Source organism: Sus scrofa, chromosome 7 (genome assembly GCF_000003025.6).
Source record: "Sus scrofa isolate TJ Tabasco breed Duroc chromosome 7, Sscrofa11.1, whole genome shotgun sequence".
NCBI classification, from domain to species: domain Eukaryota; kingdom Metazoa; phylum Chordata; class Mammalia; order Artiodactyla; family Suidae; genus Sus; species Sus scrofa.
In genome coordinates, this window is record NC_010449.5 from 67,008,798 (window position 1) to 67,032,907 (window position 24,110).

Below are 24,110 nucleotides of genomic sequence, written 5' to 3' on the forward strand. Positions count from 1 at the left end.
TTAATTGTTCAAGGGGTCTTAACATCTATAATCCTGATAGATCTGTAATGCCATGGGGTTTTTCTTGGTGACTGCCCAAATCTGTGAATAGTAAAATATTTGATGTCTTAGGACACTTTTTGAGATTATCTGGGTGCCTTCACATCAAATGAGGATGAATGTTGTTTCAGAATTAGAACAGAAGCTCCTGTGCTGGAGTATATAAGGTCAGAGACCATGTTTTGTTCATGCCTTATCTATTGTAGCTCCTAGCATTATAGCTTAGAGGTAGAAGTACCTGGAAAACATTTATTCATTTGAATTTCTCCAAAAGGAAAGACCAGGTGAGCCTATATCAGGCTGCTAAAATATATGCCAGGTACAGTATAGTGTGCAAAAATGAGTGGCATGTGACTGCCTTATTCATCTTTGAATTTCATGCTCAGTAAAAGAACTTACTTGGTTAAAGCAACTAATACAGAAATACTCTCAATTTTCAGATAGAAAAACTGAACAAAGTTAATTGTTTCTCATGGCCAGAAATGGTTAACATAAGAAAAGCTTCTATAAAATGTATCAAAGAAAGGAAGAAGGTGACAGCAGCTCTTTAAATATTTAAGGACACCTTTTATGAGTTCAGTGTTTTCTCACAGCAATAATATTTGATCAGAAAGCAAGAGGCTGGGTCCAATTTCTAGTTCCAACACCAGTCTGCTATAGACTTAAAAACCTCTCTTTTCTAGTCTCTCTTTTTTGTTCCTTTGGGGTACACGACCATATTTACCAGAGAGAGATTTTAAGAAAATAAATTTTAAAGATTTTAGGCTTTAAGTACTGTGTCTTGCTTCAGCCTCAGAAAGCTTGACTGTCATTTCAACGTATTGTTCTCTTTTTTGTTCTCCTATGGCAAGCCCATGGGGAAAGTTAGTAATATCACTTCTGTCTTATAGATTAAAAACTGATACATAGAAGTTAAGTGACTTGCCCAAGGTCAGTAAGACAGTGCTAAAACCCAGAAATAGAATTTTCAGGAGAAATTTCAACTTAGTCTGCTAGGCCATTCTGTTTCTCTTGAAAATGCATCTTTAGACATCAGTCCAGAAGGCTGAAGATATTAATGGGCTCTGGGAATGTAATGTAAAAGCCAAGAATGCCATTCAAAGTGACTTTGGAGTAGTCAAAACACAATTATTATGAACCCCACCCTTACAGCATTTCTAGCCAGATTCATTTCAGCATAGGCTCACCTTCCAACCAAAACTCCACAGAACTTCAACAACTTGAGGTTGAGGCTAAAAGTGCAGGGAGGAACATTCTCACTGTTAGTCATACCTGTTACTCAGAAGCTCTAGGGTATAGGTAAAAATTAAGTAGTATAAACTAAGATTATAAAGAGCAAACCTTGGTTATGACCACTGCTTTTGAGCATTTTTCCAGCTATGTAACAGAGTCTGTTATAAACAATCCAAAAAGTTTATTAGAACAGCTCCATCAAAGAGAAACATACCGTGTGTATGTGTATCCAATCACATGAGTGACAAAAGAAGAGGATGAAGATTTAGAGGATAAAATGAAGGAAATGCACATGTGGATGGAGAGAAAGTGGTAACGGGAAATTACAAAGGTTTAAGCGGATAGGGGAAACAATGACTAGTCTACAGAGGATAAAGCATAAAACTACTTAAAAATAAAGGTATTCAGAAAAGGAAATCACAGTTAGAAAGGGCGTCAGTGAATAACTTCCCTGAAATAATCAGATGAAAGAATATGATAATGATGGCTTAAAAATGTGTGTAAAGGCTGCAAGAATTCACTAAGAGGAGATGAAAACAAAAAGAGGCGGAAGTATCAGGATGTGGCCATTAATAGAGCTTATAGCCATAACAATGGAAAACTTTCCAAGAATAAACAGATACTAAACTTTGTGATTTTGAGGATTTTCCCTAAGTACCACTGATAGGGAGCCCCTTCACTGGGCACCATCATCCTGGTGACTCTGACTTCTGCCTTTGACATTCTGGTGGCTTGCTCCTGGTGCAAGGGATGACATTTCATATTTCCATGTAAAATCTCTAAAGTCTGCTCCATTTAAAACAAGGACTATGATATACTTGTTACTTATCCATCACATATATTTTAAGAAGTAAACAGGACATGTTTGTAGAAAATTTTGGATCTTTGTGTAAAATGCATCACTGGAAAAAAAAAAAAAAGATCTCTACTTGTAATACATATACTTTTGGTAAATTTTTTTTTTTTTTTGGTCTGTTGCCCATTTGCAAGTAAGAACACAAATTTCTCATTCATTTTTATTATCTGTCTTAGAAATAAGACATTGTAACAATCTACGTTGGAGAGTAAAATAAGTCACAATGCAAGGAAGTCACTAAAAAGATAAAAGGTATATGCATAGTTCATGTCTTTTAGAAAATATATCAACAAAGTGTACTTTTTTCTCTACCCTTAATGAAGAGAGGAGAGAACATATTACTCAGAACTACTTCTCAAAATCTACACACACATAACTATTTAATTACTGAGTTCTAACAACATGCAGGAACCATGCCAAACATTTTAAATTGTGAACCAATGAGATTCAAAGAGTTTGGTCAAAAAAAATTTTAAACAGTCATATTAAAATATATGCCTGGAATCAGATTGCCCATTTTTAAACTTTGCTTGCATTGCTGACTAGCTGTACAATTCCCTATGCCTTAGTTGCTCATCTGGGGATAATATTAATACTTCTTTCATAAGGTTGCTATGAGGATTGAATGTGCTAATATATGCAAAGAGCCTAGATAATTCCTGTTACATAAGAAGCACTATATTCAAGTGTTTGCTCAAACTTGATCCAAATGTTGCATGCTAAGAACATATGACCTTTGGCATAACTTTTCTCATCTCTTTTACGTTATTAGTTTGTGTATTTACATATAACTTCATTAAATAAAATGCTGAATCTAGGATTCAACATTAAATAGAAAAAAAAAACAAACCTTTCCTTTTATTGACTCCCACTAAACGCATGGATGAAAGCTATTATGGTTTGCCATTGGTTTGTTACTCTTCCCTCTGTGTTTTCCTGATTTTGGTAAAATACTATGAGTATGTCAAACTAATTCCCAAATCTGAGGAATTTTCCCATGTTGCATTCTTCTGAAATGCACCTATGTTCATTCTACTTATTTAAATTCTATCCAGCAAGGCTCAGTTCAAATCTCATTTCTTCTACAAAGATGCTCTAAGAAAAATGTCCTTGTAGAAGACCAGTAGCTATTTTTTTTTACCACACAATGTGCTATCTTTGCATAATGTCGTGTTTGTTGGTTTTACTTTTCTAAACTGATTATAAGTTACAAAAGAAAAGGATAAACTTCCTTTTATTTTGTTTTCCATAGCATAAAATACCTAACAAATGCTTATTTTTTAATTTTTTTTTTAACAAATGGTTATTGGCTCATCATCATAGTCACTAATACCAGATAGTATCATTCCTTATTCTTCCTTACTTTTAAAGTAAAGGTGGTATTATTTGACCATTACTCCTTAATATATGTATTACACAGACATATGTCCTTTTTAAAATATATGTGAGAAAAGAGAATTAGGGTAGAAAATATCTTCGTGTGTAGGCACACAGAAAGCGATATACATTTCATATATTAGTGGGGCTTGATACTAATTAGTGCAGTGTGCAAAGCAGAAAATACTTGAAGTCAATTTTCCCCAAGCAAATATGAATCTGCCTTTAACCTGATAGCTCTCCAGGGAAGTAGCAGAAGTAGGGAATTCGGAATTAGAGTGATCGTGTGTCACTAGGTCTCCCAGGGTTGACTTTGAATTCAAACATGAGCCTATTCTCTACTAAAATGCCCTACAGACCATTCTGGTCCTTTCTTCCTCGACAGCTAAATGCCTTTAGCCGTATTTGTCATGACATCCAATGTGACAAGTCAAATACAAACCAGGGGTGTGCATTCTGCAGCAGAAGCAGAAGGAAGAACAGGTTGTTCATGTGAGATGAAATGACCTATTTTCAATGGAGATATAAGTAAATATATCTATTCTATGCTGTAAAGAAATCTGAGGCACAGTTAGCATTCTCTGCCTAAAGAAAATGGTAGGAAAATGAAAATATGTGAAAGAAGTCAAAGTGAAAGCTGAACTTCCATGACAGATTTAGCAAAGGACACTGTCAAGAACCCGACTGAAGATTACAAAGTAAAAAGTAAAATGGAAAGGAAAGGGTCCAAGAAGGCTCATAAAATATGTATTTATGACACTATCTGACATCAACCAAAAATAATGCAGCATTTAGAAATTACTACTTTAATGTCAACTTCCCTCCCCAAAATTATATTCATCTATGAGTTTGTTTCCTTAGCCTTTGAAATTGAGTTCCTAAAATTCTGATTTTGCCAGTGTGCTTATAGGCAAAATCAACTACTAATCAGAACAATCTTTGTTTTTTCACCAAAGAGAGAGAATATTGAAGTTGGAATGGACCTTTGAACTAAGTCCATCCCCCTCACTTTACAGATGAAAAAAACAGAACCTGAGAGCATAAGTATCATTGCTCAAGGAGAGCCAGCCTCATTGTGCTTCATGGCTGTCCAATCATTTTTCCTCACATTGGTCTTTAGTGAGGCTAAAAAATAAGATCAAAGAAAATTCAAAAGAGGATGTAGAGAAAAAACTAAAGCTAAAGAACCTGAGGCACCAAGATGAAGCCCATCCAGGCTCCTCAAGATAATTTAACACATGGAGATCTGAGTGCATTTTCCTGAGGAAGCTTCAAGATCACTTCACCCATGGAGTTCCCATGATGGCTCAGTGAGTAACGAACCAGACTAGTATCCATGAGGATGCTGGTTTAATCCCCGGCCTTGCTCAGTGGGTCAGGATCTGGCATTGCAGTGAGCTGTGTAGGTAGCAGGTTGCCGGCATGGCTCAGATCCTGCATTGCCGTGGCTGTGGCACAGGCCAGCAGCTACAGCTATGATTCAACCCCTAGCCTGGGAACCTCCATATGCCACGGGTGCAGCCTTAAAAAAAAAAAAAAAGACAAAACTAGCTAGTTAACCCTGCTAGTATACATATGAAAGTGGGACTGAGTCATGGTAAAGCTCTTAGAGTAATAACAAAACTTAAAAAAAAAAAATCCACTTTGGTGTATGTATGTATGTATGAGTGTGCATTTAAATATTTTTAACTGTTTCTAACTCTGATTTATAATTCATTTTCTGAAAAGGTCAGTGTGAATTTATGTTTCAGGACCAACCATGAAATATAGGATTCATAGAATGATTTTGGGACAGTCAAGCCACCAGAGAAGTACTAATAACAGAGTAACAGCCAAAGTTGAAAGAAGTGTGTTAGATTCACTTTCTGCCTTCCTTGGGGTCCTACAAACACAGTATAGTGTAGGAGGCCACCTGGTGGTGAAATGTACCAATTAACCATTTAATGCTACTGTTGAAAAGCAAGCAAAATACACAGACTTTGGGTAGTTCGATACAAAAGTAAAAGTAGAAACTTAGGGATGAATAAGAACATGTATTGTTGCATACAATAGACAGAAAAGTGAATTGGAAGAATCACTCGAGTCTGTAGAATAATGTATATTATTCTAAATATAATAAAGTATATTATTCTAAAATATTACCATAATAGTAATTATTTATACCAGGGACTGGTAAACTTCTTCTGTGGAGAACCAGATGGTACAGCTGACCCTTGAACAACTCAGGAGCTAGGAGTGCTGACTCCCACAGTCAAAATTCAAAGTATAATTTTAAAGTGGACCCTCCCTATCTGAGATCCAGCAACCAATCATGTAATATGGTAGTACTTATTTACTGAAAAAATTCATATATAAGTGGACCCATGCAGTTCAAACCCACATTGTCCAAGGGTCAGCTGTAAATACTGTAGGCAAGTAGGCCATATGGTCACTGGAAATTACTCAACTCTGTTACTATAGTGTAAAAACAGCCAGAGATAATGCATAAATGAATGTGCCTGGCTGTGTTCCAATAAAACTTTATTTAAAAACACAGGCCATGGGCTGGATTTGACCTTCAAGCTGTAGGTTTTCAACCACTGATCCTGTATGATGTATTGAGCCCATACTCTTTACCAAGCACAGGGCTGAACCCCTTACATACCTTGAATACCAACAACCTTTCGAGGTGAGTCCTATCCCCATTTCTCTGATTTAAAAACTGCAGCTTAAAATGTTCAAATAATTTGGTGTCAAATGTACTCTGCTCCCTCTAACTTAGAATCACTTTATGTAGCCTCATGACCGTTTTTCTCTGTGATTGCTGACACCTGTTCCGACCCTCCCTCCTGTTTATCCCACAGAGGCTGCTTGTGGTTTCCCTCCATGGTGACTTTGCTCCTGTTTCTCCACTTCATGTTCCCTTGAAATTTTCCTTGTTTCTTACTATCTCTTTCTCTATCACTTCTTTTATGTTTAAAAACTTTATGTCAGTTTTCATAACAACAGATGTAAGCAAGCATGAAAAAAAAGACAAAAGCAATGTATTAAAAATAGATAGCCACATATACAACAATAAGCCAAGGAAACTGTCATACTGTATATGTTCCAAACGGAATGTGGGCCAAAAAACACAATGCTAACTCTTACATAAATAATATATCACGCATCCACTGGGAGAAGAAGCAGCTCGGTCCCTAAATGGGAAGGAGATTTTGGGGTCCATTTTCATGTCATTTTCTTTCTCTTTTTCCCAGGTATATACTGTAAGTCATACCATCTCAGACCACATTCCCCTTCCAAACCATCCATGAACTATTTTATTAACTGTTAATAAGAGAGAGTTGAAAAACCTGATGGAGAAATCCATGGAGCTTGTTAAAGCTCCTTGAATACATGGATTTACCAGCAGTCTCTCAGTATTAGCATATTTTCTCCCTCAAAAGAGGATGGGAGTGGTTTCAGTCAGATGGAGTGTAGACAAAACTGAAATAAAGGATTTTAAAAAGATTTTTTAACTTGAAAAGAAAACTGAGAAGCTTAAGAAGTGTGGCTGTAGAGAAAACAGAAGAGATTTAATTACAGAGCATGGATTCTGGCCGATTTGACAATTAAACCTAACAGAAGGGATTTACACTAGATATAAGGAGACTTTCAGGGCAGGGAGAGTTGTTAAACATTTTAATGGAAGGTTGTGAATTCCCTCTGGAAAGATCTTTAACAGAGGACAAATTCTCTATCTGGAATGGATAAAAAACAATCTTTGAAAGAGAGGAAATGAAATGAAGGTCGTTTTGAGGTCACTTGCAGTCCTGAAACTCCAGGTAAAATTCTCACTTCCCGTGAGACTTCCCGTGTACAAAACTGCTAGGAGATTCACTTTGGAAGATTCAGGAGAAAACATTCGTTAAGCAGGTGATTCAATTCAGAAAGTATGTACTGCATGTCAAATATTACCTACCTCTGGGGAGATGTCCACCCCAGCAGGGCACAGGTCTGAGCAGCAATGTGGACAATGGACAGGGAACACAACTGTTCACTTCAGTTAATTAAAAAAAAAAAAAAAAAAATCTTTGAGCTCCAATCAGCTTTCTGTAACTATTTCCTGAACTTGGTGAGCTCAAAAATCCCACAAGAGCTGGCTGTCATATGAAATTTTTGGCATTGTTCTTGGTATCCCAGGATCTTTTATGTAAACAGAAAAGGCTTTGACAGTGTTTCCATATTTTATTTCTTTTTCTAACCCAAACTTGGATGGATGGAGCCTCTTAAACTATCATCAAAACATGGGTTATAAAATGCTAGCCAAATGTGAGCTCTTGTGCTGTACTCCCTTGTTGTAGGGAAAGAATTCAATTAGTTCAGCTCTAGAGATTCATTTATACCTAAGTTTTCATGAACGCGAGGATTTTTGTTCGTGGCTTACAAGAAAACCAGGTATTCACAAAATGGGAGTTTAGCATTAGCAGGCTGAAGAGAGTGAGGAAGAGGAGAGAATAACCATAGAGAGAGAAATGTTCTTCATGCATATTTTCAAATCTCAGCATGTCTCAACCAAAGAAAGCTGAAGAGTAAGGACAAAGTTCAATGGAAAGACATTAAACTCAAAAGGATGGCAAGATGTCCAACAAACAGTGGCAAAAAGTGAATGCATCACAAATCTTTACCAAATTCTAATTTTAAATGGCACATCTTTTGGGAGTTCCCTTCGTGGCTCAGCAGTTAATGAACCTGACTAGGATCCATGAGGATGAGGGTTCGATCCCTGACCTTGCTCAGGGGATTAAGGATCCAGCATTGCTGTGGCTGTGGTGTAGGCCAGTAGCTGCAGCTCCAGTTTGACCCCTAGGCTGGGAACTTTCAAGTGCTGCAGTCTAGTCCTAAAAAAAAAAAAAAATACATCTTTTAACCTTAATTGCTTAAAATCATTAGAGCTTATAATTACCAAGTAAAAAGTATGAATGACCATATGTGAGGATTATTTTTAAAAATAATGAAGAGGGTAACATTTGAACAATAGAAGAGTGGGACAAAGTTTCCAAACTACATTTCAGCTTTCTTTTGACAATAGAGCAGCGAACTTTAGTTTTTCAATTTTCATATTCTGAATTAAATTGCTATAGCTTTGGAAAGATGAGTCAGTCTTTTAGGCTCTCTCCCCCTTTCACCCTCATCATGATGAACTTGAATTTAAGAGCCGGCCCAAGTCCCAATCTCTTATTATTTTTCTCACCCCACATGATTACATTTTAGACACACACATTTGTCTGAAGTCTTAGACACACATGCTCGTCCAAAGTCAAACCTGATTTTCTACAATGAAAGTGTCAATAAACTCTCCTGCTAACCATGGTATGAGAACAAATTGTGCTGATATATCTAACATTTCTAATGACTGTTCATGTTCACCTATACCTATTATTCTATTTTTAGGCTTCCTATTTGCACAGTTCATGTTATCCTCATATGTATAAACAATTATACTGAGATTGTCTATATAATCAAGAACATGTCAGTGACTACTACGGTTTGAGAGATTAGAAACTAGCTGTAGAATTATGGTCATTAGTTGTCCATTTTTGTACCATTTGTCTCAGACATGGATGTCACTGTCCTTCCCTTCCTCCCTCTCTCTTTTTTTTTTTTACTATCACCCTCTTTTTCTCCCTGATATCAACCTGGCCAAATCTGAGTACTCTGAGTATTAAGAACTGACCTTAATGCACATTGGTTTTTCAAGGAGAGAAATTTTTCTGTTTTTCTACACAATATAAGGGGGGACCAGGAAGTTTTAGACTTCAGTTACCACAGTATGAAAATAGGATTGTTTTCTTGAAAAAGTAATGAATTGACAGCATAGTGCTAATTAATAGAATCTAACTAATAGATTATTAAATAAGCCTTACTGGAAAAATGTTTCTCAGCATATATTTATTGAGTTTCTACTCTGTGCCAGATACTGTTGTACACGCTGGAGATTTATCAATAAATAACACAGACATGAACCCTGCCCCTGGAGAAGTCTAACAAAACTTATTCATTCTCCAATTTGGTCCACAAAGTCTCAATCTATCATCACTATTTTAAAATATTCATTTAAAGAGTTCCCAAGGTGGTACAGTGGGATTGGAGGCATCTTGGGAGCATTGAAACATGGGTTCGATCCCCAGCCCAGCACAGTGGGTTAAGGATCCGGCATTGCCGCAGTTGCGGCTTGGGTGTCAACTGTGGCTTAGATCTGATCCCTAGCCCGAGAACTCCATATGCCATGGGGGCGGGTAATAAAGAAAAAAAATGCATTTAATTAATAACAAAGTACTCATGGCTAAACTATTCCCAAGGGAGACTCTCTCAGGGAAGCACCTGTGAGTATAAAGGGATAATGCTATTGTAATGAGGGTAGCAAAATCCAGTATGCCAAGATTTACAATAGAGAAATGAGCCCCAGACTGAAATTTGGCATAAATGAAAGGAGTTTGTAGAGTTATTTACATATGCATGATTTAAATGTCTTTGGACAACCAGCATGTCTGGTTCAAGAAATCTGACTTTAGCCAGATTTGATCTTGATGAAAGATTCTTTCAATTATACAAGTTAATAATAAGTATATGTGTGCATATGTGTAAACACACATAAATGTGTGTGTATAACTATGTGTGTATCTCTTCCACAAACTTCCTAGTTTTCAATGGCAAAAACATGAGAATGACAAGGGAAATATTACAAATCTTCTTTGTGCAAGTGTCTGTGAGCACATGGAATCAACTACTTAAGAAGCAGCCCAAGTTCAGATGAGTTTCAGGGGTGCATAGATTTCCTTTTGGAGAAAGGCTGAAGTTCTGTGGTCTGAGAAAGTTTGGAAGAAAAACTGAAAAAAACTGCAAAAGCAGTAAGAATTTTAGTCTGGTTGACTCTTCTCTAGCTTTAGAAAAAGAAAATTGTGTGTGTGTGTGTGTGTGTGTGTGAGTGTGTGTGTGTGTGTGTGTTGTCTCTTATGTAAATGAATCAAGGTTCCACAGGAAAACCACTCTTCCCTCTTCGCTTACCCAGTGTGCCTCATTAGGGATACAGTGTCAGAGAAGTGCCTATTTTAAGAATGTATGAGCTTCACAAATGCCCACATTATTAAAAATATGCTTGGGAATGCCCTTATTTCTGAGAACTGAATTTGCTTCCTTGACAGGACTGGAAGGTGGTTTCTCTGCAAATGATATTCCTCTAGAGTATCTCTCCATGGGGACACTTCTTCAGTAACTCCTTCTGGCAACGACAGGATCCATGAGGTCGAATCTTCCTAGGGCAATGCTACCTTTAACGCATCTCCCCAAATGACATCAATGTTTTCAGCCTTGGCTTTCCTGAATCTGACAAAATATAGGAGACTCCTGTGAGGCTCAACATAGCAACACTTCCCCAGGGTGCTGAGGTGCTTACAAAAGTCTGAGGGCTTTCACAGAACAGCCTGATGATTGGCTAGAGAACCAGCCCTAGTCCATCATGTTTTCTCTGCAGATGTACCTACCGTCTAAACATTTAGGACTTTCTTCTCACTATCATAGCACAAAAAGCTTAGGTAGAGGGAGGAAATAATGTGCTTGTAAGAATTTACCTGTTGTAGAGAAGAAGTTATGGGGCAATGGTGAGCAGGCAAGCTGCATGTAGAAGACAGACTAGAGGCACTAGAGCCACCCATTCTTGTGGTAGTTATTGTTAAAGCTCAACATAGTTTCTAGCTTTCTGCCTTCCAGCATACAGTAGGGATGACCTTCCTCATCCAGTTTGGAGTAAGGTAGAGCCATGGGATTAATTCTGGCCAATGATTTTGAGAGAAAGTGATAGGCGTTCCTTTCTAGTGGAAGGTTTAATAGCCACAGCATGAGACCCTCTGGAGTCTCTGTTCTCTTTGTCACATTGAGGAAATATTTAAGAGGGTGGTTGGTCCATAAGTCTGAGTCCTGGAGCCCATAAGGCAACTTGTGTTGGGCATGTAGTATATGTGAGGAACAAATACTTGCAGGTTTAAAACTTTGAGATTTGGGGGTTGTTTTTTATCTCAGTAAACCCTCGCCTAACCTGACTGAGAAACTAGATCTGTATCTTTAGGCTAGTTTCTTACAGTCTCTGTATTTTAGGCTTAGAGTGCATGAAATGGGGAAAATAACCCATGATCACTGTGAGCATTAGATACAATATATAATGTGCATAGGGCACTGACACTGTCAAATATAAGATGTGATCAATGTTAATTAGTTTTTTGTCTCTCTAGCCTACCGCTATCTCATAACGCCCACCCCTCACACACACACTCCTATCTCATAACACATGCACACACGAGCACACACTTTTCATCAAATGGTGAAGTAGATTAACAGCTCTCCTTGGTTACTTTTCTGGATTTCTTCTCTCTATCCACTCTATCTTCCCTTCCCAGTGTCTTTCCATTTAAACTAGATGTTAAAATTAGCATTTAACTCAATATTATTCTCCTCCCCACCCCCACAGAATATCTGTATCCAAAAGAGAACATTCTTTTTGACCTGAAAGAAATGAATCTTAAGGACGGAATTTAAAACAGCGTCAACGTTTAGTAATGGAGATAAGAGAGTTGGGTTGGGCAATTCATATTACTCTAAAAATGATGTCCCTTGAACAACCACAAATCTACCTCCTTCTATATTTAGATGTGATAGTGAAATAAGGACAAGAAGAAAGGAGGTTAATGAGATTATCTGTAAAAGCACTATAGTTGAGCTTACCTCCCCAACCCCCACCCCATCCCTAGCCGGAGCTCACCGGCCTATTCTGAACAGGTACCAGGACTTCTTTTGAAAAAACTAAAGCATTATTTAGGAACACTTCTAGCCCTACCTCCCTGCTTTAGGAATATATGGTGAAATCTTAATAAACTATAAAAAGTAGAATGATAATAAAGATGAAATATTTGGATTCAATAGCATATATATCTTACATACTTCCTTGTAATTATAGTTAGGATAACCAGTGCCTTCCTAATGTAATTACATGGAACATTAAACCTAACATTCATCCTTTTCATAATAAGACAGCTTTGTCAATGACTATACTTGGTTTTCATCTTTAAACTTTGGTACTTTTTTTGACAAAATAAATAATCCCCAGATCTAACCACAGTTGTCTATAAAGTTTAATCACACATTATACAACTTTTTTTTTGCTTCAAACCAAATTAGCCTAAATATGAATATAATGCTAAAGATAAGTAATTTAAAAATAGGAAATGTTAAAAAGCAAGGGATATTTCCAGTAGGTTACTTGACCTGAAATACACACACACCTACATATGAATCATATATAAAGAATATATAAATATATATATGTATTCACCCCATATATATATGTGTTTATATACACATATATATGTATTCACCCCATACACACACACATACACACACACACACACACACACACACACACACACACACATATATATTCTTCTGAATAGTTCAGGGGTAAAAGTGGCAGTAAACCAAACACCCTTTCTTATAAGGAATCTAAATGTTCGTCTAATCTATTTTATAAAAACCAGAAAGAAATCTACAAATATGTAGAGTTAAAGCCAAATCTCTCATCTTAACACAGAAGGGAACACTGAACATTCACATCTAATTAAGAGAAAGTCATTTTTCAAAAGTTAAAGGCTGAAATTTTTGCAATTTAATCCAAAATTTTATTAGCAAACTCTAATGATTATCCTGATTGCAATTAATAAAAGCTCACAAACAGGTCAACTCATTTAAGTGCTATCTATAATCATTTGGATTTTCACATGATGATTATTACTTATTACCCTGAAACCAAGTAGCACAATGAGATATTGATTTCTTTTAACCTTTAGATCCAAGGATTCAAGAAAGGTTAGAGGAGAGGAACATTCTTCCTTTCTTGGCTGGCAAATGTATGGCCTTCAGGAGAATTCAAATGATTCCCATTGGCCAAGTAGATCCAAGATTAGTTTATTCTCTGGGCTGACAAGAAATGATGATGCTTTTAAAAATAACACCCAGCACGTATTTAGTGAAGTGTTACATTTATATAACCAATGGCCTCAAGATGTGCTTCACATCATAGCAAGTCTCAGGCTGTTAACCCTTTACCAAGTTTGGTTTGTGAAAGTATCTTTTTTTTGGAATGAGATATTAAATGTGGTAGCTTTAATTGGAATAAATTCATCTCATTAAATCAAGTTCCCTGGTAGGTTCCAAAAGGCTGAACACAATCACTGGCCACTGTTGGCCACTAGCATTTCTTTTGGTTTTCTTTTTCCATGACCGCATTTAGAAATAATTTTCACGTTTGTGCCACTGAAAAGCAATGAGTTCTAGGTAGGGTCCAGCAAAACTATGGGCAAGGGAAACATAACTGCTATGTGTTAGATTAATTTGCAGAACACTTGGCATTATTATTGCCAAGTCGTCAAATTGTTCCAAGTTGTTCCGGAAGGTTGTTATTAATAGTATGTTTTCTGAGGAAAGTTCTGTCTACTTTTGGAACTGCATTTCTGTTGCCAAGGAAACTCCTTTAAGCACAGTTTTCTAGGAGCACACTGCTGCTTTTGTTTGCCAGTGTCCTATTCATATCATCTAAGTAAGCGTTTTACATGCTCCAGCCTTCAGGCCCAAATGTTGAAGTTTTAGCCCATTTAAGTTGCTTTTTCAAACACAGCGAATGCCTGCTATGATTTCCCTCTCCCTTATCCCCTTTCTCTCTCTATCCAAAGCCCCTCTCTCCTGCCTTTCTTCCCACTCTCCCTCCAACAAGCCCAAATCTCACTATTCAAGGTTTATTTTTTTAAACAGTTGCATTAGGGAAGATAGTTTTCACAAGTTTTTGATAAATTAACTTCAATTTGAATAATAATTCCATAGGTTGTAGCATTAGTGCTTCAAGTGTTAATTATCTTTTCACTCTAAAATTAATGTAGTCATTTCCTACTGACTCCTCTACCCCATTTATTGAAGTGCTGAGGAAAACATGTCATTGAGTCCTGAGCCAGCCCCGTTGTTGTGATTAAGCGTGGTCACATGGCCCATCTCTGCCAAAAGGAGGGCCCTGAGAAAAGGTGACAAAGACAGTGATTTCCTGTCAGCAAAGAGTACGACAGGGCTGTCTAGAAGTGATGCAAATGAGGGGAACTTTCCCCACGGCTTGTTTGATCCACTCTAGGCCAGAGCAGGCCAGGGCCGGGAGAGAGGGAGCTGCACAATACAGCAGAGGCGGCCCAGAGCGCCAACGCACCTTCCGGACAGTAGCTCACCCGCCAGAGACAAAAACTGCTGGCGGGGCTTCCCTTCCTTGCCCCTCTGCACACAGAGCCAACTATTTCTTGGCATAAGATTCTCTTAACATCCTTCTTTTTTTTTTTTTTTCCTTTTAAAAAAGCAACGCAAATAGGAATGATAAGATCCAGCGTAAATAGTGTTTCATATATTGTTCAGAAAGCAAATCCATCTACTTTTTCTTCTCCTAAACATTGTCAGGATAAGTTGTGCCCTCTCTCAAAAGAGAAAAGAAAAGAAAATATATATATATATATGTATATTCAAGTATTCATAGCTAACACCGATTCATCAAAGCTCAAATTAATATGACAGTTAATCTAAGGACTTTTTGAACTTTAATAAAAATGGAACAACAAATTCACTTCTAGATAGCAGAGGAGACAGCCTAGGTTTTTCCATTCTGATCACTTTAAAAATGATTAGATAATGTTTTTTGAAATATTATAATGATTTTAAGCATATTCTTCTTATCTTAATGGAGTTTTAATCTAACATACAATTAAGCTCTACAATTAATCTACTGGGAAGGAGGTAAAAAATTATCATTAAGTTCTTGTGCCTGATATATCGGGTACATTTTTACTTTGACTGCTTCAATAACTAGTAATTTGCTTCATTTTGAACAATCAAGGTAGAAAATTTTGGTGCTGAAATTGCAATATAAGGCCTAAGTAACAGAATTTTTTTTTTGGTCTTTTTGCCTTTTTTTCTTGAGCCGCTCCCGCAGCATATAGAGGTTCCCAGGCTAGGGGTCTAATCGGAGCTGTAACCACCAGCCTACACCAGAGCCACAGCAATGCAGGATCCGAGCCACATCTGAGACCTACACCACAGCTCATGGCAACACCAGATCCTAAACCCACTGAGCAAGGCCAGGGATCAAACCCGCGACCTCATGGTTCCCAATTGGATTCGTTAACCACTGCGCCAAGACAGGAACTCCTAATTAACAGAATTTAAGTTTTTGATGTGTACTTCTATTCTATACACCAACATGTAAAAATTTTTTTAAAAAAAGCAAATGGAGTGAGTACCCTTGGTGGCACAATGGGTTAAGGAACTGGTGTTGTCACCTCTATGGCTGGGGCTACAGCTGTGGCATGGGTTCAATCCCTGGCCCTGGAATTTCTGCAGGCTACAGGTGCAGCCAAAAAAAAAAAAAAAAAAAGCAAATGGATTTTCTTCTTTTTTTTTTTATAAATTTGTTATTGTTTTGCTTTTTAGGCCCACACAGTGGCATATGGAGGTTCCCAGGCTAGGGGTCGAATCAGAGCTGTGGCTGCTGGCCTACACCATAGCAATGCGGGATCCGAGCCTCAACTGGGAAATACGTCACAGCTCATGGCAATGCCAGATCCTTAACACACTGATGGAGACCAGGGATCAAACACGTAACCTCACTGTTCCTAGTCGGATGGGTTTCCATTGCGCCATGGTGGAAACTCTGATTTTCTTCTATTTTAAGCCTAGCTACTGTGATCTGAACTATGACCAGTCTAGCATGACATTTTTAAGAGCTCAAGTTCAGTCATAAAGATATCAAGCCACATTTGAAATTATTTAGATCAATGTAGTCCAGAATAAATGAAAGAACTATTGTAGAGTGTTGAATTTATAAAATATAGGGATAGCATAATCAATCTTCTTTCTATGATCAGTTCATAGCTATGACAACATCATTTTGGCACCAATAGTTATAAAATAACAAGTCAACTATATCCCATTTTACTTCTTTTATACTATATTTCTTATTCCCAGATTTTCTTATCCCATTCCATACATGTTTCTTTTAAAAGTTGTAATGCTTGTCTTTTAACATACGCCCAAATTCTCTAAAGTGAGATTTTTTTCTACTTCAAAATCTACTCTCTCTTACTGTTTTTTTCCCTAAAACAATTTTTTTTCAGAGTTTTTGTTTTAAAAATTTGCTTATATTTGGCTTTTAGCACTTTATTTTCATTTGTCCACCCATGATTCTAATTTACTCTTTTATTCTTTTTGTTTGAATAACTTTGTGTTAAACTAATGTCAATCACTTTTCTGTCTCTTTGATGTTTATATTTCTCTCTCATTTTTTTTTTTTTTTATTTTCCCACTGTACAGCAAGGGGGTCAGGTTATCCTTACATGTATACATTGCAATTACAGTTTTTCCCCCACCCTTTCTTCTGTTGCAACATGAGTATCTAGACATAGTTCTCAATGCTATTCAGCAGGATCTCCTTGTAAATCTATTCTAGGTTGTGTCTGATAAGCCCAAGCTCCTAATCCCTCCCACTCCCTCCCCCTCCCATCAGGCAACCACAAGTCTCTTTTCCAAGTCCATGATTTTCTTTTCTGAGGAGATGTTCATTTGTGCTGGATATTAGATTCCAGTTATAAGTGATATTCTCTCTCATTTTAATAATAACTTCTTTTCCGATATACAATATCGATGTCCTTTCACTAATTCCATCTGGCCAAAATATCATTGAATGGAGCTACCTCTGGGTGAAAGCTATGTTCAAAGCCTCTAAATATTACCTAGCAGCAGAGACAGAGAAAAAAAATAGGTAGTTCACTTATTAAAAGTATTTTGTTCAGAAATTTACATGTAAGAAATATTGTGATTAGACATAAAGAACCCTAAAAGAAAATATTTTCATGTCTAAGTAGCAAAATAATCTTAGTTTCTCCATGGGAAGTGTATTTTTTTTCTCCTGGAAAATATAATTTGAGCAATTGAGCACATTTCCCTTTTTGCTCTCACTACCAGGAAACCCAGAATAAAATTTTAGGGTCATGGTTAGTAGCTATGTAGGGACTCATAGTCTATGTACCTACATATTAACTCTTTTCACAGAAATAAACTTCAGCCTATATATATTTTCTTGGTTCTGATTTGCATTTATACATTAAAAATATTTTTATCATTTCTCTGTGAATTCTTATAAACAATCTCAAATCAATAATAAAATAAAAGTGTAATTAGTGCTTAGTGAGCACTGTATTATTAGAATAAATGGTCCTTTTCCTTTTTCACACAGGACATATTTGTGTGATGCTTATGCCAATGGAGAAATATAGAGGATATGTGCATTTTCCCCATAAAAGCAGAAAATATGAGTAACTAAACTTCTAAAGGAAGTATAACATCTTCAGTGTAAATGCCTTGAAAGTATAAAGGTCTTAGTTGAAGTGGGCACTAATTCCATATTACTGTTAAACTGGATGGGTTATTTTCAACCCCTCTGAAGTCAGATAATCTACTATTTTATTGATGAAGAGCAGCTTAGCCATTCACTCAAGGAATGAATCCATAAATGTGATGTTTTAGTGTGCTTCATACTATCTGAAAACTGCTTTTGCTCAATTATAACAGTGATCACGAGGCTGTAGCTTCTGAATTTGGCCAATGAAATTAACCCTTAGTCTCTGGAACCCCACATCAATCCAGGACGGCTAGGGGCTCTGTCATCTGTGCTTTGTAGGTGGCAGAGAAAGGCTGTCTCTGCAGTGAAGTAAAGCCTCTGACAGGGCTCAGCTTGAAGCACTCCAGAATCAGTTCTGTCTGCCGTGGAGGCAGGACAGCATTGACAGTCAGGGGAAGCCTGGGCTCCAGCTCTCCAATCATGGAGATGCTTCCAGGTCACTCAATCTATAAAATTTATAGGATGGGGGAGGCAGTGTCTTGAGCTTCCCTGAGCCCAAGAATAATGCCACCTTTGATCCGCAGAAATGAAAAAAATGAAGCTTTTCCTTTGCAAGTGGGTTTTAAATATTTCTCCATTAATAGTTAATGCACATGCAGACCAACAGAGTGACAGCTCCCTGTGATTATGCATTCTGGCTTCGTAATGCTAGTCCAAATAGGAGCTGAACTTTCAAAATCACGGTGTTACTTTTGACAAATTAAATTGTCCTACTTAGGAAGGTAGGAGGAATGAGGAGAAAGAAAGTGAGAGAGTGGGAGTAAATTCTCCTTGGAGGTGATTTTCAGACTGAGGAGGAAAAAACGAGAAAAGACTACATTTGCGTTTTCCAGACTGATGATACTGCCAATGTTTATTAGAAAATAACTACAGAAGGTCCCCATTCAGAGGCTGAGCCAGACAGAGAAGAGGGAAGGAAGGATATCGTCTCACTGCCTCCAAACAAAGAAGAAAATATGTTTCAGGGAGTGGTTAGTTTTTAATAAGAATCAGGTTGTTCTTAGGGCCCCCGTAGTTTAAATCTAATCAGAAAGAAAATGGTCTTAAATTTCTAACAATCTGAAAATATATTTTAAACAGAAAATCCTCTTGACAGGCCATTGTAACATTACAGTTCTAAATTATGTCAGAATATATCAATGTAGTCTTTGCCTAAATCTAATTATTTTCCTTTAAAAGTTCATCGAGTATTTTCCTGGTTTGAGGTAAGCAAGATATTACAAGTGCCAGCTCAGGAGATGTGCTGAATGAAGAGTCTGGTCTTTATTTTAAATTCCACATCTCGAAGTTAAAGTCAGAAGATTTTCTAGTAAAGACAAGAACATGAAATTAATAGGTAGGAGTTCCTGTTGTGGTGCAGTGGGTTAAGAAGGCAATTGCAGTGGTTTGCATTGCTGCAGAGATGCAGGTTCAACCCCAAGCTTGGTCCAGTGGGTTAAAGGATCCACTGTTGCCACAGCTGTGGTGCAGGTTGCAGCTGTGGCTCAAATTATATCCCTGGCCTGGAAACTTCCATATACCAGGGGTGCGACCATAAAAATAAATAAATAGATAAAACTTTAAAAGTAAAATAAGTAGGTAAGGTCAGGAAGGAAGTATCTAATACTGAAAATGCCAAAAAAATCTTCACACTCATTGACTACTATTTAACGGTATTTTCTCTAATCTAATATTTCTAAATGTGAACTTCAGGGATCAACCTAGGACTGTGTCATACATGAACTGGGGTCTGAGCATGACCATCCATGCTAGGAAAGGAGGTGAATGACGAAACATAGAGAACCCCTCAAGGAGAGAAGGACAAATGTTTCTAATTCTATAATAACAAGAATAATGATTCTGTCCTAGTCTACATTTTCTGGGATTTTACCATCACTCAGCTGAAGGTCTCCCTTAAACTTTCCCTCTTATTCTCTTTACTGATAACAAGGATTATGAGCTTCATTCCCATCCTTAATTCTCTTCACTCAGCAACGATTAGTCAAACATTAACTATCTAAGGCGCTTTGTTAATAGCATATAGAATATAAGTGTAAGGCATTCTTCTTGATTTTATACAAGCATTTGAAGAAATGAAGATGATATAGAAGAGTTGAGATAGATTGGAAATGCTGTGAAACGAGTTGGGTGTCCTTTTGAGTTGTCACAATGAGGAATAACAAATGTCCTATAGTGGAAGGGATAATCCCACAAACTGATAAAAAAAATTATTTTGTCCCAAATGCCAATGGTACCCTTGGTGAAAAATGCTGATGAAGCATTGGTACCTTTCAGGCCCAACAAATTTTAAGATTAAAGATGATTAAGGGGAGTTTCCATCATGGTGCAGTGGTTAACGAATCCGACTAGAAACCATGAGGTTGCGGGTTCAAGTCCTGGCCTTGCTCAGTGGGTTAAGGATCCGGATTTGCCGTGAGCTGTGGTGTAGGTGGCAGACGTGGCTTGGATCCCGTGTTGCTGTGGCTCTGGCATAGGCCAGCAGCTACAGCTACATATGCCATGGGAGCAGCCCTTAGAAAAGGCAAAAGGACAAAAAAGACAAAAAAAAAAAAAAAAAAAAAAAAGATGATTAAGGTAGTCTCAAACATACTGAAAGCCTAGAGAGGCTTGGGGAGCAACTGAAAAGCTTAACTCCTTTAAGGTCTCTATAATCAATAGGCCTCAAACCTCCTTCCCCCAAGGCATGAGTCCAGCTGATTCCTAGAAAAGCAGATTAGAACAGAGAAATGGGACACTGAAAAAGTTGACCTAACCTGAGAATCCCTGGGGCTTCTTGGCAAGGACCTGAAATTAATTTTAAATTTAAAAAAATTAATCAATATTTTAAATTCAGGAGCCACCGCAAATTCTAAACGACTCCTTCATCAATATCCTCAGGATTACTTTAGAGGTTTCTAAACCTCTGGAATAATTTGGAGGTTTATATAAAGAATGAGACTCTACAAACCTGTAGCATCTACCCTTGGTTTCTAACACAATCTTTAATTTGGTTATAAGCCAAATGCACAATTAGTGCTAGTCTAGTGAGCTTAGATCTCTTGAGCACTAAAAGCAAAAACACGATGACAAGACATGAGTCACAAAAGAAGAACCTCAGTATGAAAATGTTTGGAAAAATACTATAATCCAGAAGTACTGAGTGGGTGGAATAATGGCCTTCAATATGCCAGAATGGGAATTATCGGGCAGAGCACTTACAAGGAAACCACAAGCAAAAGAAGACTGCACTTTTTGTTCAATGATTTCCTATTAATTGTGATGTAAATTATATGGATGTGATTTTGACAAAGAATAGCACTGTGTCTAAAAAAAAAAGTGCTATTCATAAATAGTGGTTTATGTGCAAAATACAAAATGCATCAAGAAGAAAAGAAATGCTATTTGGCATCATGGGTGCAATAAAGTCTGAGATAATGGCTTATGATTAGATAACTTTTGTATTATTTTTTCTTGTTTGGCTAGATGTTTAATGCTTAAATCTTAGGAATAAAACAAATATTCTTCTGTCACTAAACTAATACAGATTTATAGGTATTTTTCATATGTAATTCTTGATCCTGACATTAAATGTGAAATCATTTAGCTTTGGTTACATTGGGTTGAAATTGTTACTCTAACAACATGTGATGCCAGAAGATATACTAGGTAGCTTTGTTGCTAATGTGGACAGCTACCCATACAGGAAACAGCTAATAGTCAACCAACTTGATTAATGTTGGACAGGATTCTTGAGGGAGTAAAATATCACCATTTGCTGAGTCCCTGGGGAACTTATATCTGCTCTTAACTAAGATGATTCCCAGGGGACACTAATTAAAGTCTACCAGACCCTTGAAAAGTACAAATAAATATTTCTCTTTAGAGGAGGCAAAAGTTAAAATAATATATTAAGGAAAGTGATAGCCTTCCTATCTTAAAGTGATAAAAATCGGAATAGAAAGAAGACAACTTTTATGTGACCTTGAATGTACTTCTTATTCTATAAGAAATTTTAAAAAGCTAGAGGGTAGTTGTTTCTTGTCATTATACTGTTGCTGATTCTGTGGTTAGTTATTAATTTTATTTTTTATGATTCACAATCTGCTCTTTGAAATATGCCATATGCTCAAAGCAATTCAAGGATGACAACTGTCAGAATTACTCCAATAAAAATTGCCTAAATGAGGAAGATTTACTGCAGTCTGATATTTCAGTGGAAAGTCCCTCTACCCTCCCCAACTGCTTTTTCAGACACTGTGAATCTTGCAATCATTTTTTCAGTCAAGATCACACGGTTGTTTTGAAAGAACTTCTAAGACCATAAGTAGAATGGGTAAAACACACTAGGCTAAGGGTGAATTAACAGACATGGGAAACAATATAGTTATTAGATGGATTGCTTGCAATCAATATGTGAGTGCCAAGCCAGTTTTCTTAAATCACACGCAAATGTATTGACTTAATATGACAATGTCTACTGTGTGTAACACTAATAAACATTAAATTGGACAAGCCTTGTACCTTGGAAACAGCAAGCCAAACGGAAGGCAAATTTCTTTTATCTCTAGAAAGATCTGAGGGTGGATAGAATCCACCTGAGTGCTCCAATCAAAACACATTTTGTTAAATGTTAGCAGTCCATTTACCCTTCATTTTGCTTCAGTCTATTTATTAATGCGGTTTCATTTATTGCTATTCATCTTGAAGATAAATCTTTGTCCTTCTATAGAATTACACCAAATAGAATGTGATAAAGGAAACTTTCTTGCAATTATGATGTCGGTGCAGCCTGTCAGCACACAAGGGATGGAAATGAGTTTGGCGACAGGGAAGGGAATTCTAATAGACACCATGATACATACAATGAACGCAAAAGATATCCTGAGAGAGAGAAAGACTTGTCAGGCTAATCAGATCTTCCACGGCAAGGTAAAGGCAAGAAGGGTAGCTCTAACCTTGTAAAGATGCTGCTGCTGCTCCTCTGACATCATCAGGTCGTGGCTGTCCATCACGAGGGACTCCATGTCAATCAGCCAATCCCAGAGCTCCTGATATTCTGAATCAAAGTCCAGAAGCCTGAAGATAAGGCACAAAATGTATTATGCATAAATACAGTGTAGTTGTTAAAATCTCATATTAGAATAATATATTCTTGAAAATCTATGATGTTCCTAGGTGATACCTGGAAAAAGAGAAGGAAAAACTGTCTGTGTGGTTACACAGTGGGCAAAATTGGAACGCAAGCTTGTGACATAGCCATTTCTTAGGTTTTGAAAACATAGCATGTAATTCTGATGCTCATGCCTGAGACATATCATGGCAATTTCCATTTGCTAACCCTTTCTGAGAATTTGCTGCATTTGAACAAAATGATTACTACTATGTCCTTGAGAAAGAGCATTGCCATATTTAACAGACTGAGATATGGAGGTTCAGTGCCTTGTGAAGACTGCATAGTCCAGAACTGGGGGTAAAGATAGTACCCTCAACATTTGCACCTCTTTCTCTTAGACTATATTTTGCACGGACTTGGCATCCTAATACATTCATGATTAAGAGTACTAATTTAACTAATTTCTCTATAATAATCACAACTCACTATCATATCCCAAACATTATTTTCACTGGGAAATGACTCAATCATTTATTTGTCCCTCTGCTGTCTATCTGCCCATCTCTGCAAACATATATCCTACATTTATTGTCATGGATGAGTAGCCAGCATTTCAGCTTAACACTCAGAGATAGGCTTGAGTGACTCTGGTAAGCCAGTGAGAACCAAGGGCAGATCCAGCATTAGACAGGTGTTCCCCACAGACATGTAGGAAACAAAGGTAAGGACAGGAAGTCAAAACAATGAATCTCTGAATAGCCAGCAATCATTAAAATTCAAAGGAGGATCACTATGGTTTTCAACAAAATAAATCATTAGAATAAGGAGCTTAAAAGGATTAATGTGATTCTCTATTGAAAGCCTGGTGAATAAGTAAAGCTCAGATTCTTCTAAAACACTGTGATCAGAAAATGAAAGTGCAGAATGAAAACTATGACTTTGTCCTTCTCCCCCAAATCATCACCCTAAAAGAAATCCTAGTCTTGTCAAATTGTAACTGAGCAAAACCCTATCAGTACTAATGA

At 37.1% G+C, this 24,110-nt stretch overlaps 1 protein-coding gene across 16 annotated transcripts in view; it reads right to left on the bottom strand.

Moving 5' to 3' along the window:
- Window positions 1-24,110, bottom strand: part of AKAP6 (A-kinase anchoring protein 6) — a 548,607-nt gene that overhangs the window by 95,257 nt on the left and 429,240 nt on the right. For all 16 annotated transcript variants that reach the window (XM_021099861.1, XM_021099874.1, XM_021099867.1 and 13 more), the window contains one exon: window positions 22,928-23,048. In XM_021099861.1, the coding sequence (XP_020955520.1) occupies window positions 22,928-23,048 (121 nt within the window). The remainder of the gene's footprint in view (window positions 1-22,927; window positions 23,049-24,110) is intronic.